The sequence below is a fragment of the Bacillus rossius genome, chromosome 1, assembly GCF_032445375.1.
Source record: "Bacillus rossius redtenbacheri isolate Brsri chromosome 1, Brsri_v3, whole genome shotgun sequence".
Classification (NCBI taxonomy): Eukaryota; Metazoa; Arthropoda; class Insecta; order Phasmatodea; family Bacillidae; genus Bacillus; species Bacillus rossius.
In genome coordinates, this window is record NC_086330.1 from 32497109 (window position 1) to 32514140 (window position 17032).

Genomic DNA, 17032 nt, shown 5'->3' on the forward strand with positions numbered 1-17032 from the left:
CTAAAAACTGGAAATTTTGATCTATTACGCCCCCGAAACTCCCCTTGGGATCGGATTTCCGCAGAATCCGTTCTTAGTGAGTGTTTACATCACAAAATGAGTAACTATGCTAAATTTCAAGTCAATCGGGTGTATAGTTTTAGATATCTCGTGATGAGTGAGTCAGTGAGTGGTATTTCGCTTAATAAACTTCTAGCGCCTGCGGCATTGTCAACACACACTTCGTACGTGTACTGCATGTTGTATCTAACCCCCTCCAATGCATTTGATTCTAAATTGGACTTTTAGTAAGGATCCCTTATGTTATTGATAATATAATATAGCCTATAGCCTTCCTCGATAAATGTATTATCCAACACTGAAAGAATTTTTAAAATCGGACCAGTGGTTCCTGAGATTAGCGCGTTCAAACAAACAAACAAACAAACAAACAAACAAACAAACAAACAAACAAACTCTTCAGCTTTATAATATTAGTATAGCTACTGACAGAAGATTATTTTAATGATGTTTAATACAATTTAATAATAATAATAAACTTTCAAAGGAAGCATACTTTTTAACATTTCAAATGTGCCAGTATGTTTTTTTTTTTTTTTTTTTTTTTTTTTTTTTTTTTTTTTTTGCAAATATCATGAAAACCCAAAATATGGAGAAGGGCCCTTTTGGAACTATACGAGTCAATTAGGAGTTGATTAAAATTGACTTCCAAGATTTGACTACACAGTTACAAGTGAAGCTAATAAAAGCGTGTTAAAAGTAAATTAAAATCACTTCAAATGTTTTATGAATACTTTATCACAGTAGATTTAAAACATGTTACGACTGGAAAAAACGGTTCGGAAAGGAAAGCCCAATTAATTAAATACAGTTTAATTTACTAACTCCTATTTACACTGTTAATTAAATAACAATTTAAATGTCTGTCCACATTGTAATCACTTTCTTGTTTAGACCACAGTGAAGTCTAGACCTCAGCTCGGCAGTGGCTCTCCCTACTGCTGGTCTCTTACCTTGCACCTCTGTCCTCACACACTGCCTCACGCTTGTCTGTCTGTCGTAAATAGCACCGTCCCGATGTACCAGTTCCCGCACACGAGGCTCGTCACTTGTCGTCTGCGTTCGCTCACCAAGGGTCACTTGCCCTCTTCACTTCTCTGCCTCGGAGGCTGGCGTCGCCGTCATTATACCCCTCAGCCACCTTCTGGAATGGTCATCAGGGTCGACTTGACAGCCGATGCTTTGAGAACAGTAGTGACGTGCTAGTTACGTCACTTCATGCAGGCGGGGCTCTGGGAACGTGCCGAAGCCTCCATAGCTGCAGAGAGTTCAATGATAAAGCGTGAAGGAAGTGGCAGCGGGAGAGGAAGGGGGTAGCAGTAATGGACCATGTTCCAACCGTGGGATAGCGGTCGAGTTGGCCGTCCAGCCAGGCCGCTGGCCCAACCTGCGGCCGTGCCTCCTGTGTGCTCATAACAATACACGCATGGACGTTACCAAAACTTGAAATGTGTTGGCAAATTGTATGTACATACTATACGGAGGTCAGTTTGTGTATTTGAGCATGGGATTATCAACAGTTGTGTTTAGTCTTTAGACTATAACAGTTATAAATAATTTTGTTTACATTTATTAGATGCTGAACAGTTACTTATAAGTAGATATGTTTTTTTTTTTTTTTATTGAACATCAGTCTGATAACTGTCCCATGTGCATGTTTTTAATTTTTAAGGTTTGCCCTATTTTGAGCCACTTTATTCACAGTTGATTCATGTCTTTCAACTAATGCAGCACTTAGCATCGACATCTCACTGTGATTTTACTACACTTTACAACCTATTTCGATCTACCGTGCTGGCTACTACAGCTACACACTACCTGTGAACTAGTTACTTAAGTCTGCAAACTGTTATGTTTCAGGAAGTTGCTCAGTCAAAAATGGCGGCTGTTGAAAGGAACCTCCCCACAGAGTCGAAGCTCCTTCATGCCCCACCTTTGGAAGAAGTTGCCAGTTGTAAGTCTGAAGGCCTGAATATTCCACATTGTTTGTCACCGCATTTCGGCTTTGGAAGTTTAAGCTCCAATTCGTGAGCACAACTAGGAATAATAATTTTAAATATCATTGAAAAGTATGTCAATCTGATGTGAGAAAAAAGGAAAGGTTAGAAGCAATATTATATATGATGAATAGCGATAAAATGTAAATTACAGCAAAATTTAAGTCAATATACTACTTAAAATCGAAATGGAAGTAAATACACTGTATAACACCTAAATGCAGGTCAAAACACAAGTTGCAGCCAAATTCACCTCAGTTACCTCATTTTATCTATTAAAATATAGAATTCATTTCATAACTTTAATTAAGGTTTTTATTTAAAAATGTAATAATGATGTATTAATACAAGCAAAATATTAGTTTTTATATTGTTACGAATATAATGTACGGAGAAAACTTAGTTTGTAAGGTAAAGCCCAATTAATTGGTTCAGTTTTATTTATTACTAATGTTTACACCATAAATTTAATTAATGCACTCAAAATCTCTGTCCACAACAATTAGTCTTACACTGGTCATTGAAGCATTAACACCTTCCACTGGAGCTTTGCTCGACAGTGGCTCACTCTTCTGTCCACCTCTGTCGACTTCCTTCGCACACTCACACACACCGTGCCGCAGTACAGGCCCCAACTATCTCTCGTTGCACCAGACTGGCTCCAGGTATCGCCTGCCGATAGATCCGGTTCGCTCATCAAGGGCCACTTGCCCTCTTCACCCCTTGCTGATCGCACGGTTACGGCCAGTATCACTCCCCGAGGGGGAGACTCTCCGTTGCTCCGCACTTCGCTCGGAACTCTTGTGGAGGCCATCGTTGCTGCTTTTATACTCTTGGCAGACTTTCTGGAATTGACTGGGGGGGTTGGAAGTGTCGCGTCACCTTGGGCCGACCCAACGCCCGAAAAGTCCAGAAAGGTGATGTTTATTCACGCCACTCCGTGTGTCGGCCATGGGAAACCTGCAGAATTCCCAGGCCGCTAAAAGGGTCATTGACAGTGGCCTGAGGCCGGATGGTGCAAGGGATGTGGAAAGGGGGGTGGGAGGGAGGTAACGAGGACACTTGTAATCCGGCCAGGCATGCGTGACATGCTTCATGTTAGTGGACGGCGCGTGACTTCAGTGGCCATGCAAGGCCGCCAGCCAGCACCGAACCAGGACGCGTCGCGGTCCTGTCTGCGTTCCTAACATTATGTCTTTTCCTTCAAAGTAATGTAAATAAAAGTATTGAAACAATAAGACAGTAACAAAAGTAAAATTTTAAGTATGAAAATGTGTTGACACCAGAAATAAACTGAAACCTCACAATTTTCTTTCTCATTTTTAAGAAGTAATGTAGGTTTAATAGTTGCAATAACACTATTTTGATACTTCAGTAATTTTATTTATTAATGCAAGATTCTTCAAAAATAAAAATGATAAAAACTTGTCAAAATATTTAACCATAATTTCTTAGCTGTAGACATAGCAATTAAAAAAAAATTGCATTGTATTTTTATTTCCATATTTATAATTTTCTCATGAACTAAGGAACATTACTGAAGAATATTGTCTGTTTTAGTTGCAGTTATTTGTTTGACTTGCTCTCAATAAATGCAGTATTATTTTAGGTACACATTTTAATAGTATTACTACAATTGTTTAAGCAGTTCAAAATTTTTGTGCTTTATGTGTACTTATGCTACATGCATGTTACTTTTTAATGACAATATAAACAAAATCTGCTTTTTCAATGACAAAATATGCCTTTTTCTAACACCATTAAATCTTGGTTCTGGGAAAGGTATAAAATGTACAGAACAAATAATTCAGAGTACTATAGCAGAGTACCTTAATTTATACTGTTAAATTATTGAAAATAAAGCATAGATGGGTGTATGCCTTGAATGGTTAGTAATGTTTTAACATTTCACAAACTCTTCTAAACATTTTGTATTAATTCCTCATGCTGTGGACTACAGTTTTATTTATTTTTTAACATATTTTTACCTTTAAAAATCAAAGATTAGAGGTATTCATGCCTTTGCTTTTATGATTATGTGGAAAAGGAAGGGGTTATGAAAGAACATAATAAACATCCATACCATACCCCAGGATTAAAACACAGACCCATTATTGCTGAAGTTTGTTGGTTCCTTGTGTTGTTCATAAATTAAGTCATGTTTCACCTTCACTAAAACTACAGTACTTTGATTGGAAAGAGATGAAGAAATTTAACATTTTACAGTGTATCATTACACTACCTCGACACAGGGATGCAGCCAGTGGGACATCCGTGGAATCCAGACTTTTTCAAGAATTTAAAAGAAAAATTAGCAAAGACAATAAAAAAAGTTATAACAACTTAGCTACATGAATTTACACAAGATTATTTGTAAGGATTACTGTAATCCTGAGAGAGCTACAATAATATATTTTCTCCCCATGATAACCTTGCATCAGCACCAGGAATTGTGTTTACAAGTAGTCTAACATTTAATGCCAATTTGCACACATGTTACTGCAAGCATGTCTTTCATACAAACCAGATGTGTGTTTAATGTATTAAATAACATCAACATGTGTATTTATGGCTTGTTTCAGTGAAATCATCTAAGAATTGACTTAAGGAAACATTATTAAAGAACAATTAATAAAAAATCAATATATAAAATGTTTAGTTTTATTTTTGCTAGCAAATTCCTTATGTAAATTTGATGTGTAAATATTGGACTTTAAAAAGTGTACTATTCCCTCAGATTTTAGTGGGACAGTAAAAATTTTTTAAAAAACTCAATGATAAAGAAAACCTACTAACAAAAAATAATATAGTGGTTGTTCTGGATGTCCACAGAATCCTGGTTATGGCCCTGTTCAACAACATGGTAGTAAGTACTAGTTGTGCACACAGGGCTGAAGCCAGAATTCTTTGAAGGAGGGGGTCAAGTACAGTCATTATATAATTATTTGTAAGTTTTCTTTATTTTGTATTATAAAAGAAAATTTACTGTCACACTGAAATATCAGGAAATAGAATACTTTTAGAACTGCAACGTTTACACACATAATTTTAAGTAATGGATTTGCTTGAGAAATGGATACTGAACAATTTATGTTTTTAATTTTTATTTAATGGTTTTTAATATTTCGTTCATAAGACAACTGCTTGTTGATTTCGTTAAAACAAGTCATAAATACGTATAAACTAATAATGTTATTAAGTATGACGCCAACCGCCGGTGCTCCCTCTGGTCCGCAAAGGTCGTTATGCCACAACAACACTTGCCCCTAAGTGCATCGAACACGCCCGAGCGTGAGTGTATGAAAGTACGCCGCGACGAACACCGAAGCGACGTCAGCGCCCGGCCGGGTGTGGCAATGCGCCTAACTAATTATATATAATTATTTGTCAAGTTTAAACAACTAAATTAATAACAATTTAAAAGAGGATTCATGTAAGGGAAATTATGTCTAATTGTTTTATAAGCATATATTTTGTAACTTGTCTTTAAGTCCAAAACTGGCCGGGTCGGTTTTCCCGCGTTTCACGTGGTTAGGCGCGAGGCCGCAAGGCGGTCTCGCGCTCAGTTACCGTTTGGGGCTCGAAGGGGTCGGACGCTCCGCGAACGTCGGGTCATCAACTCTAGCATCTCTTCAACATTTCAGCAATAGTGTAAGTTTTCGGAAACCTTTTAATTAACTCGGCGCCGACCCCAACCCAGTCACACGATATTTTGTGCGGCTCTTAATTAATTTAAATTCTTCCCACCAGGGAACTTTACTTTTCATACGTAAATCCATGTCCAGTTTAAGGACCGCGTAGTAGTGGTACACAATTTTCGGCTGATAAGCCAATTAATCGTTATCGTCGTAGATCCTCTGTAATAAGTGTTGAGAATAACACTGACTAACTTTCATCTTGTAACTTTCTCCATTTTTATAGTGCAAAGTGTAACGTGTATTTAAGTGAGTAACTTTTATGTGTAAGGAACTTTTACGTGTACGTCTTCAGTCGGCGTGCCCACGTAATTTCAGAGACGTTAATTTTCGTAGCAGGTTAGACTGCAAACTATCCTGAACATAGGATCTTTTCTACGTATTTACGTGCCAGCCTAAGTTGTGGCAATATCCATTCATTTACATGCTAAACCATTCATAGGTTGTGAAGCCACTGTTTCAGCTTGTCAATATAACTTTGCAATCTATCTTGGTCGCGCGAACCGTCACGTTTAGAGATACGCGTGCCATAGTGGTCCGAGAACGGACGCGGCCAGTCTCGGGGCGAATGAGTGTATTGATACTGAATAAAGTGCAGTGTCCTGTAAACCGTTTTCCATTCATTTACGAGGCGTCCTGGGTGGCCTAAACAGCCCAGGTAATTTCTGAACGTTTTTTCAAACTCCGAGACGCGCTCCTGCCTGCAGCCACGAGGCCGAACCCCCGTAAAACCCCTGAGATATTTCACATTATTAATAATTAAATAAAAGCTAAAAACAGGCAGCGGGAGTGACGTCAAGTACATGAAACACACATGTCCAGTTTGTATGAAAGACATGTTAACAGCAACACACGTGCAAACTCAATTCCTGCCGCTTCTGTGTGCGAGGCATGTCAGGGTGTAATGTAGATGACTATGAGGGTTATGATAATCATTTCAAAATAATTTCTGGAAGGGAGGGGTCCAGACCCGATGGACCTCCCCCCTGGCCACGTCTCTGGAGCACAGCGTTGTGCATGTGTGCTTCCTTGCAGTGCTCAACGAGCAGATGAAGAGCAACTACTCGTGGGTGGACGTGCAGGTGGTCACATGCCCCGACCTCACCAAGGAGCCCTTCACGTTGGCGTGCAAAGGTACAGTCCGCTGGAACTCCCGTTCCTCGCCCGAGAGTTGAGTGACCGCACTCTGAAGGTTTGGTTTGGCACAACACAGCATTCAAACAACATACCACTCTTGTTCAGCATATTTCTACTAGGTCAGCTGTCCGGAACAGAAGCGAATCTGTACATGATCCCCACGGCTTAGCAGTATCTCAGTTTACTGAATCACAATGTCTCAATTTAATTTTTGATGTTGAACCAAAGGTTTGTTGTTGTTGCTGAAGCTTATTTGATGTAGTGTTCATATTCTTAAAACATTATTATTTTACTACCGAACGTAGTTCACAGTCTTAAGGGACCACGTGGTGGTCTTCTAATACCTTCTTCATGACATCAAAATTATAGAAAGTTTTCTACTGCAGTACAGTGAGTGCAGCTTGACCTGCAAATGGAAATGCACCTTTATATTTATTATTTTTAACAATTGTTTACATTTGTTAACTTAATACCTGTTTCTCCAACATTTGTAAGTAAGTGTCCATTACTTGATGTAAGTTTTTGGACATACACCATTGCTAAGAACTTTTTCTGTTGAAGAAAAACTAAAAATTAAAATAAAGAAATGAATAAATAAAAATAAAAATACCCAAAAAAGACAAAAAACACACAAAATTAAGCAAACAATTGCTGTTGTCAACAAGGATATGAACACCATAAAATATTCCGAAACAGGAATATGGTCAACAAACAAAGAAAAACAGAGAAAAATGTACTAAGAGAATGAAAAAAAAAAAAAAAAAAACCCACAAATGATGACAACGCAAAAATATTGAACCCAAAATAATTCAGCACAACAGTTGAAACGAGACAAAAACACGTCAAAACGAAAAGACAAACGAACACGATAGTTTTACCAAAACAGAAACAAGCGACGTTTCGGGAACTGCTATCTGCTCCTGTCCTCAGGCAGAGACACACATGGTACGGAAACACAGGTGCGACTGAGAAGGGGCTGCCGCCGTTTCCTCATATGCTCGGCCGGGAGCGTGTGACAGCGATACCAGGAACTATTATGTTCCCATAACTCGCTATGTGGTTGCCAATATAAATATTGCGACCCCGTCACTTTGTTCGAATCATTGGAAACGATGGCGGGGCGCGAAGTGTGCAATTTTAAGATTAAAGGTGGCTCACGGTCCAGAAAGTAGTAAAATAGCTGTCGCATGTTGCTTGGATCTATTTTTAATAGTGTAGATGTCAGGCGGGGGGAGGTCACCCTTTCCCCTCAGTTAGATGGCTAACTGATGCATGGAAGTGTCGTGATGTCTGTATTTAGAGGCGTGTATAGTTTTGTGCAAAAGTGGCCTAATTAATCTCGTGTGAGTGTAGTGTAAAGCTCCAAGGCCGCTCGCGACAGTCAGGCTTTACAATAGGGTGTGCCATCATTCAGGCACACCAAGCCTAGACCCGGCCAGTCGCATTCGGAGGCATATCGTGTAAGTTTTCCGATGTAGGAGAGAGCGCAGGTTGATTAGTGACACTAGAATTTAAATTTATGCTTGCAATTCAAAATCCCATGCCTTCCGAAACGCGGCCGGCACTGGAGGTGAAGCCTGCCAGGCGGGTCTCGCCCTTCAGACATAGGGAGTCAGCCCTAACACAGCAGGGAGGGAACTCCCGGGAGCCGCTATACCTGCACCTGCGTGCTTCGGACCATTTTGAATTAGCAAGAAAATGAAAAGTTACATCAATTAATTAATTAATAATGGCTGGGGAAAACAACTATCAAGGACTAGTGGAGGAGGTGGGGGGAGAAGGGGCTGGAAAATGAGGGTATTTATCAGAGAAAGGGCGACATCTTGCTCAGCCAATGGCAGACGAGCTGTTTCCCCATTGGCTGTGCACCATGGAGTTAAAGCGGATTGGTTATGGTAGGTTGAGTATTGGCTATTGTTTAGTGCTGCAGGGATGTTTCTCTCTTTATCAAAGGGATCCACATATTTTTTAATTCAATGCTCTGCTGGCTGAAAATATGTTCATTGCTAATAATGAAGGCTGATTCTTTGATTTTCCTTTTTATTTTATCGGATTCCTGTATGAGTGGTGTGGAGTCTTCCCAGAGAATTTTGTGGCTATTTTCCTATGTATGTTCAGCATTATTTTATTTTTTTAGTTTTTCTTCAACAGAAAAAGTTCTTAGCAGTGGTGTATGTCCAAAAACTTACATCAAGTCATGCACTCCCATTGCACAAATCTGTTAAAGATAAGTGTCCATTGTTTTGCATTGGGAAGACACAAACATCCAAAATGTTTTTGGGTGAAAGTGTGCTTAGTGTTATGTCTTCTCCCACTCACGCTAAAATATGGAGCTTCAACTATATTACTTTACTAACTAGAAGTTTTACTTTGAATTGCAGTATGCATGAATGATACAGGGCCAGTCAAGTCGGGTGGGGACCAGCTCCAGGGGATAGTATCTCACACTCAGTTCCTACCCGCACCTCCTGCTTCAGACGGAGGTTGAGTAACCAATCTCGGTGGAAGTTCTTTCTAAGGGGGTTGAGTTTCGGGCTAACTCTCCCACCTCGGTAAAAAAAAAAAGCTCAGTGACAAGACACAAAACCATGCCTCTGCAAATATGAAGGCAGTAGTGTTTCACACAAACGGTACAAACATTATCGTGATTAGCGAGAGAGGGTGGAGAAGACCCAACGCTCTGCAAGGGCCGTAGCGACAATGGGTCAGGTGAGGTACAGTAGATAATTCTGAAGTAGTGTTAGTGCAAAAAAAAAAAGGTTAACCAGCTCTCTCGCTGGTTTTGTTCATAGCAGTTGATTTGCTTGATGAGTGTCTGTCCTCCAGGCTTGGGCGGCCAGCCCCGACTGGTCGAGCTGGGAGGCGTGCCGTACCTGATGCCCTGGTGCCGGCGGGAGAAGCTGTACGACATCAGAGACGTGGCCAAGCGGCTGGAAGTGGAACCGGCCTTCATTGTCGGCCCTAGCATGGGTCCGTGGACGTTCAGGGACACCGGTGCCGAGGTGAAACTTCATTGGGCAGCGTTAATCTGTTTCACGTATAGCAGCACCTTCCTAATAAAATTGTCTCATTAGCATAGGCCAAGCTGTTGCCTCGGTGGTCAGAGTTTCTAACTGGTGAACCAAGGGTCCTGGGTTTGATTCTCAGTCAAATCTGGGCTTGGGTGTTGTATGATACATTCACCTTCATTTTGCGAAAGGCAGTGGAGTACCACCGCAGTATCGTTTCACCTTGTACGCCTCAGGCCATGGCAATGGCTGTGGATCCACACCAGCCTCCATTCATATCAACCCATCATCATCATCATCATCATCATCATCATCCAACATCAACATCTCATCCATCAATCATCAATCCTCATCATGAAGCATGAGTTTGACTCACAAACTAAGTTGAGAGATTTATAGATGATTTAAGAAGCCTAACTTGATTTCTGAAGCCTCTTGAAGCTTAAATAAATTCATTAAAAAATAATATGCAACAAATGCAGATGTTAAATTGATTATTCAGCTTCATACATGGACATTCAAATGATAAATTAGTTTTGTTAATCAAGACACTGCTGTGTATATAAATTAGTATTTCTCTTTATTCACTCTGATTGTTAAGCTGTCTTGGTTTTGTGCTAAAGCAGTGTGTGTGTGTGCCGTCACGTGAATAATGTGATGATTCCAGATGGCAGTGTGTGCAGAGGTAAAGAATGGGAAGCTGAACAATTACAGTCGAATAACATGGCTGGATAAAGGAAAGATTGTGGTGGAGCGAGTTCCAGATAATGAACCACACTGTGGTCTGATCGGCAACTGGTTCTGCTCACAAGGCTTGACTGACAAGGTAATACTTGTTGGATGTGGACAAAAATGTGCGCTATGTTCAAACTCATTCACTCAACTATGCCTGTGGCTGCATGGGACTCGAAGCATGAGGATCCAGCCTTTCTGCCATCGCATGCGAGGCCTAAAATATGTAATGATTATTTTCATTTGAAGGATGTTGATGTTTCATTGTTTCTGCTTGTGAGGTGTTTAGGCCAGTCAAATGTTACATTGGTACTTGCATTGAATGGAGTAGTATTGCTTTTTGGATATGAGTTTTGGACCAGTACTGGTAGTAAAAATCCAAATTTGCAACCTCAAAAAAGCTGTGCTAGCTAAAAGGTAACAAAAAAAAACCAAAAATTTTTCACACTTTTTTCAGTTTCTAAAGATATCTCCTAACCTATGCATTTTTAGAAACAATTTATACTTACCTTTTTAAAAGTAAATTAAAGATTTTTTTACAAAGTGAGACCTATTTCGTGTTTTAAAGAAAATAATATCAATCAAATAATTGTTAAATAAGTAGAGGCCTGAAAAAAGGGAGGGTTTTTTTTTTTTTAAAAATACCGGCATTATTTTTCATAAAATTCGCAACAGAAAGTGAGGTTATTTTATTCTTATGTGCACTTTTATTTGATGACATTTAATTTAAAAAAAAGATTGAACCATAAACTAATGCTTTTAATTTATAAATAAATTCACAGAAATTATACTTGGGTAATTGTTTTTAACTTACTACATTTAAAACTAAAGGTGCATAAAAATTCAAACTGTAAGTGTTTACTTATGTCATCAAAAGACAACATAGTGACTTCAACATTGCATTCTTACAGGTTCTGCCTTCTGTCTGTGACGACCAAGTTGTAGTGACTAAGTAACCATTCACTGTCAGCATTGTTTGTAGGTCTACAAACAATACACAGGACTGCCAGTGAAAACTGATTGTGATTTATACTCAGAGAAGTCAGCATTTCAATGAACCTATGTGCTTTTCTGTCTTTCAGATCTCTTGCACATCTTCTTTAAGGGCTTCGTAACCCTTGTAAAGTTCAGTGTTCTTAAAATGATGGAGTTCGGGATAGTTTTCATTAGTGAAACAACTTCTTCCAACTCGTTAAGGATGATGTTCTTTGGGTTGAAACACTTTATAATAAAGTCTTGAATACTGGTGCAGAAGGGTCATTGTTCAACATCATTTTCATTTAGACCATGCACAACATTGCAGATTTTTGGCTTTAGTGCCTGGCACAAGCTTGCTCACTTGTAATTTACATTTTAGTATAATGGCATAGGATGCATGAACACAGTCATTTTTAAACTTGTCAGCTCATTGCCTTGCACTTACCACATTTTTTGGTATTACTTAAGTGGAGCAATTAACATTTAAGACTGGAAATACTTACAACGGTGTTATAAACACGGCCTATGTTAAACCGCAAGCAGGCAGTTACAAAAAAGAAATAGTTTGGTCAATGCAGCATAAAAGACATCATTCAGAAAGTAAAAGTATAAACAGTTGTAAAGAGTGTGGGATAGATGGAGGTGGCATGTGTGAAGGGGGAAGGGGCTGCCTTCACAGCAGAACAAAGCGAGGAACTGAAGGGAGAAGGATCCTGCAACAGCTCCATTAGCGCTTTCTCTCTTCCTTACCTTTTCAAGGAAATCCCAAAGTTTTATCTTGTGTCATCTGTCACACCCAAGGTGACATTTTAAATGCAGTAAAAAAACAGTGGTCAAAACAGGCATAAGTAACACAGTTTAGATGCAGAGGTGTAGTACGGCAATGGTTCTTGGCGATGGGGAGATTAGGTTAAAAATGCACAGTGTTGTTAAGTAACGAATTACAAGTAATCGGATTACTTGTAACGATTACTTTTCAAGTAATTTATACTTGTAACGAATTACATTAAAAAAATGTAATTCGTACTTGTAATCGGAATACATAACATTAATTGTAATCGTTACATTAAGGTAATCGATACTTTATATTTACTTGCCGTTACTTTTATTCTCGGAACGTATAATGAATACAGTTAAGAACAAGAAGAACATACATTTTTGTATTAGTAAAGTTTATAATTTTACGCTTGTAGTGCTAATGACTTGCAGTGTATCCAACTTTTACCCTATCCTAAAATCTGCATTTTTAAAATTTAACACATCACTGCCGTCAAGTGCTCCCGTTGAGCGTCTTTTTACTGTTGGTAAAGATGTTTTTGCCATCAAGAGAGGGAATATATTTGATGAGAACTTTAAAATGCAATTGTTTTGTAAGGTCAATTCCAGAATTTAAAGAGTGTTACTTTTATTACAGGTAGCTACTTGTATGAAGTCTTTTGATGTTATTCAAGCATGTTTGTCCTCAAATATTATTCATTTAATTAAAGATAATATATTTAATCATTACATGAAATAATTTTTTTTAACAAAACATATATGTATGTTTATTAATGTAACAGTGTGTAAAAAAATTGAATCGTAAGTCAGTTATAAAATGGTAGTGGAAAGTAATTGTAATTGTAATTGTAATTTTACTGATTACTTTTATGTAAAGTAATTTTTACTTGTAATTAGTTACATTGTCACCACAGTAATTGTAATTGAGCCCAATTACTTTTTCCGAGTACTTTTAACAACACTGAAAATGCACCAGCACAGCAGGTCGTATGGAAATTTGTCCAAATTAAAACGGTTGGATACGAAAAATTTAGTATTTAGCTTTTTTGTTTAAAAATAAGATTTCAAACAATTTTTATTCTATGAATTTTTTCTCCACAATGCACCGCTTTTGAGATATGTTTGATGGGAAAGATGTAGAAATGTAACATTAGTTTATTTGTGTAGAAATTAGTGGGGGGGGGGGGGGGGGGGGGGGGAAATGGAAAAAGTGAGAAAATCGTGTTTTAATTTCAAAAATCATAATTTGCATTATTTTTATAAATAAGTGCATTTTCATAGTTTTTTTAAAAGATCATATGACTATTGAATTTGCCTAATTCACATGTTTATGGCTGTGACACAGGTCCTCCAAATAAGATGCAAAAAGCGTACTGGATCTGCAGACTTCATTTCTTGCATCAGGCAAATTCTGCAAGACCGTTACAAAGGAAAATCAGTTGGTAAGTTGACTCTAACTCAAACTAAAGCCTTTGTTCTGCAATGTAGTGAATTTAGGCAAGCATGGTTTAGTGAACTCTGGAAAAACATCCTCAATTTAGGTTTACGTAATAAATGTTGTTAAAATTAATATGTCTTGTAGATGTTTATAAATATTTTTTAAGTAAGGCATGAGCAAAATGCAGTTGTTAACCACAGAAATGCAATTCTAGTGATCTGTAGTATATGTTTAGTTGAAATCATGGCTGTTTCCGAAAACATAGAGATGTGTCCATAATGCACATGTCAAGAGCCCTTGAGAAAATGCTGCCGTAATGAATAAAAAGTGTTTCTAAGGGATGGATGATAATAAAATACGTACTTTTACTGCTAACACTACCTATTGACAGTTGGTCGTACCATTGCGAATACAGCCATATTGACGGAGATTCAGCAAAATGTAAACAAAAACAATAATAGGGAAAAATAAATTTATCGTAATTTGGATGTTATACAATGGATTGCAATTAAAATAAAAATTTAGTTTCAATTTCAAAATATGAAAAATACTTCCTATAATGAGCATTAAATACACTTAAAAGTTTAGGTTCAAGTATAGGTAGGTAATACTTTTACTAACATGTTTCTTTGTCTTTTATTGAGTTATAACTTGGTTTTAAGTTTTAAACTAATCATGCCAAAACTGAAGCAACTTTGTGTACAAAAAATAAAACTCAATTCTGAAGTTAATTGATGTAGGGATGCCTCAGTGCACGCGAATATCGCATCCATGGAAATCTCGATTTTAGGATACACATGTAAATATGCAACAGCATCCCTTGTAGGATTAAGAAGTAATGCAAAGATGGCAGTGTTTATTATGATGCACTTTTAGTGGATCCTTTAGCTGGACTATTACTCTGAAACAGTCCATGCTTGATGACAATGGAGAAGAGATTGCTGAGCTCAGCAGAAATATCTCCTAATCATATAGCAATTTGTCTAATGAGTGTACTGGTTGGAGTAAGGTCTACACTTGGGTTTTCCTGTGGGAAGATGTGACAGTTCTCGTTCAGAGAGGTGGCAAGAAGCCCAAGCTACACAGCCCAGTCTTGCAGCCGTCCACGTGCTCCTTTAGGCTCCTAAGGTCATTGCCTGGAAGCACTCCTGAAGCGCACCGAAGTTAAGGTGTCGCGTGGCAACAAGATCCACTGGAAGGACAAATGAGGAGGGACCTCCAGACTGAAGTGGCTATCCACTCACTGCTCATAACTTGTCAACACAAGTCACTGCCATTTTCTGAGCCTGACTATGTGACTACCGAGGGCCGCTGAGCTGGTGCAGTCTTCAGGTGTCTCGCAGTGGCCTTGTGCCACAACTCACTAACGACTAGCACAGTGTCCTCAACAAGTAATAACTGCCTAATCCACCAATCAAAAGGCAGACATGAATTTCACAGTTTTTCGTCACAGCACTGTAAATTTCATTTTTTTTTTGTGCATTATAAATAAGGGGTATGTATAAGACATCCCCGAATGAGTGCACGTGTCCGACAGGTATCTTTGTCAACATGAATTTTGTACATAGTATTTTCTGAGAAAAATACTGGTCATCAGTAGACTAGCATTACTTGGAAAACAAAATATTTTTCTAAATGGAATTATTTATGTGAAATTACAGGTAAATGCATCATGTGAAAATGTCAAAAAAAATGTTCACTTGTTCATCGAATAGACTATTTCTAGTCATTCTGCCCATTATAGTCAACTTCATATCACCTGGACATATTTATCAAAAGTTTATCATAACACTTCATTAAACATTTGTGCCATATCATTTAAAAATTTTTCCTTGCAGTTTATTTGTTGCGACTAACAGGAGTATACTGAGTGCAAGTCATTAATCAGGGTTTTTCCCCCCCCTAGGCCTTGGAGGCGTATTCGTGCTGAAGGAAGGAAAGGCACAGCTGCACGTAGCGCCTCAGTACTCTAAAACACCCCTGCACTCTGATCAAGACCTCATCGACTGGTTGAAGTTTTTCGACATGTCACCGCCCCTCGTAGCTGTTGGAACTTTGGTGTCTGAAGATTTGGTAAGGTCTATCATTCACTGTCCCAAAAACCAGCAGTGTCTGTAGCTTGTTCACTCAAACAGTTTGTACTCAAACAGGAAGTGACTGCGGTCAAGTGCTCAAATATGTCGCCTCCCATGTGGTGAGCCATCCAGGTTTGACACCTGGTAAGGTCAAAACTGGATTTTTTTTGAAGCGGTAAACTTTTGTTCCACTTTCACGAAATTACATAGTTCAACCAAATGCCATGTACTGCCAATTAAGATGTTTACACATCAAATAATACATTTTTTATAGTTTTACACATCCAAAACTTGTATTACATGCATTTTAAGGCAAATTCAGTTTAGTTTGAACCTTCGGTTGATCCTACAGAGTTCAATTTTCCAACCAATACGTATAAGTGGGGCTCTACTGTATTTCTGCCTGTTTAGGACTTTGGTTATGGTAGGAAATTTGTTTACAAACAATGTGTGGTCACACTGGTTGGAAATTTAAAACTTTGGTGTGAACAGTATCTGAAGATGGCCGACAGGTAATGATTGTATTGGGCGTGGTCCTCCGGGAATTTTGTGTGATAGGAACATGGCTGTTTGTAGCTCTGCCACGCAGATGTGTTGTGCAGGGGCTGGACCTGCGGTTGAGCCACTTCCACAGCTTCAGCGATCACGGCGAGGGAGGCCACTTCCACATCGACACGGAGCCCGAGAAGGCAGAGTACCTGGCCTACTTCTCGGTGGCCCAGTCCATCCACCGCATTGACCGGCCCGCAGAGACTCACCAGGCTGGCAGGATCTAGCCCTGGCATCAGGGGACGTTTAGAGTTATACGGTGGATGTCGAACACGTAAATACAAACATTTCCAACTGTTACGACTAAAATTATTTAAGTTTTGTGTGATGTTTCCCAAGTACTACCATGTGACACGGAGCTAGGAGGAACAGTGGTAAACACTACTCACATTCCAGAGGACCCGGATTTGAATCCTGGTTTGACCATCCTGATTTTGGGTTCCCAAAATTGTTCCAGGCAAATGGCCAGAAGCTTACACAGAATTACATTTTTGTCAATCTGAGAGGTGTATGGTGTATGAGGTAATACCCTGATCTGTCAAAATAAATATTGCCAGCTGGTAGTTACTTCGTTGAACAATTGTTT

General features: G+C 38.8%; 1 protein-coding gene across 4 annotated transcripts in view; it reads left to right on the forward strand.

The window, feature by feature from the left end:
• Positions 1-17032, forward strand: part of LOC134534054 (ester hydrolase C11orf54 homolog) — a 38200-nt gene that overhangs the window by 3451 nt on the left and 17717 nt on the right. For 3 of the 4 annotated variants that reach the window (XM_063372046.1, XM_063372028.1, XM_063372055.1), the window contains exons 2-8: positions 1921-2014; positions 6788-6886; positions 9716-9891; positions 10565-10723; positions 13730-13826; positions 15729-15895; positions 16500-16746. In XM_063372046.1, the coding sequence (XP_063228116.1) occupies positions 1939-2014; positions 6788-6886; positions 9716-9891; positions 10565-10723; positions 13730-13826; positions 15729-15895; positions 16500-16673 (948 nt within the window). In that variant the 5' untranslated portion in view covers positions 1921-1938 and the 3' untranslated portion in view covers positions 16674-16746. Of the gene's footprint in view, positions 1-1920; positions 2015-6787; positions 6887-9715; positions 9892-10564; positions 10724-13729; positions 13827-15728; positions 15896-16499; positions 16747-17032 lie in introns of those variants that run through there. The other variant, XM_063372039.1, reaches the window with a different exon arrangement.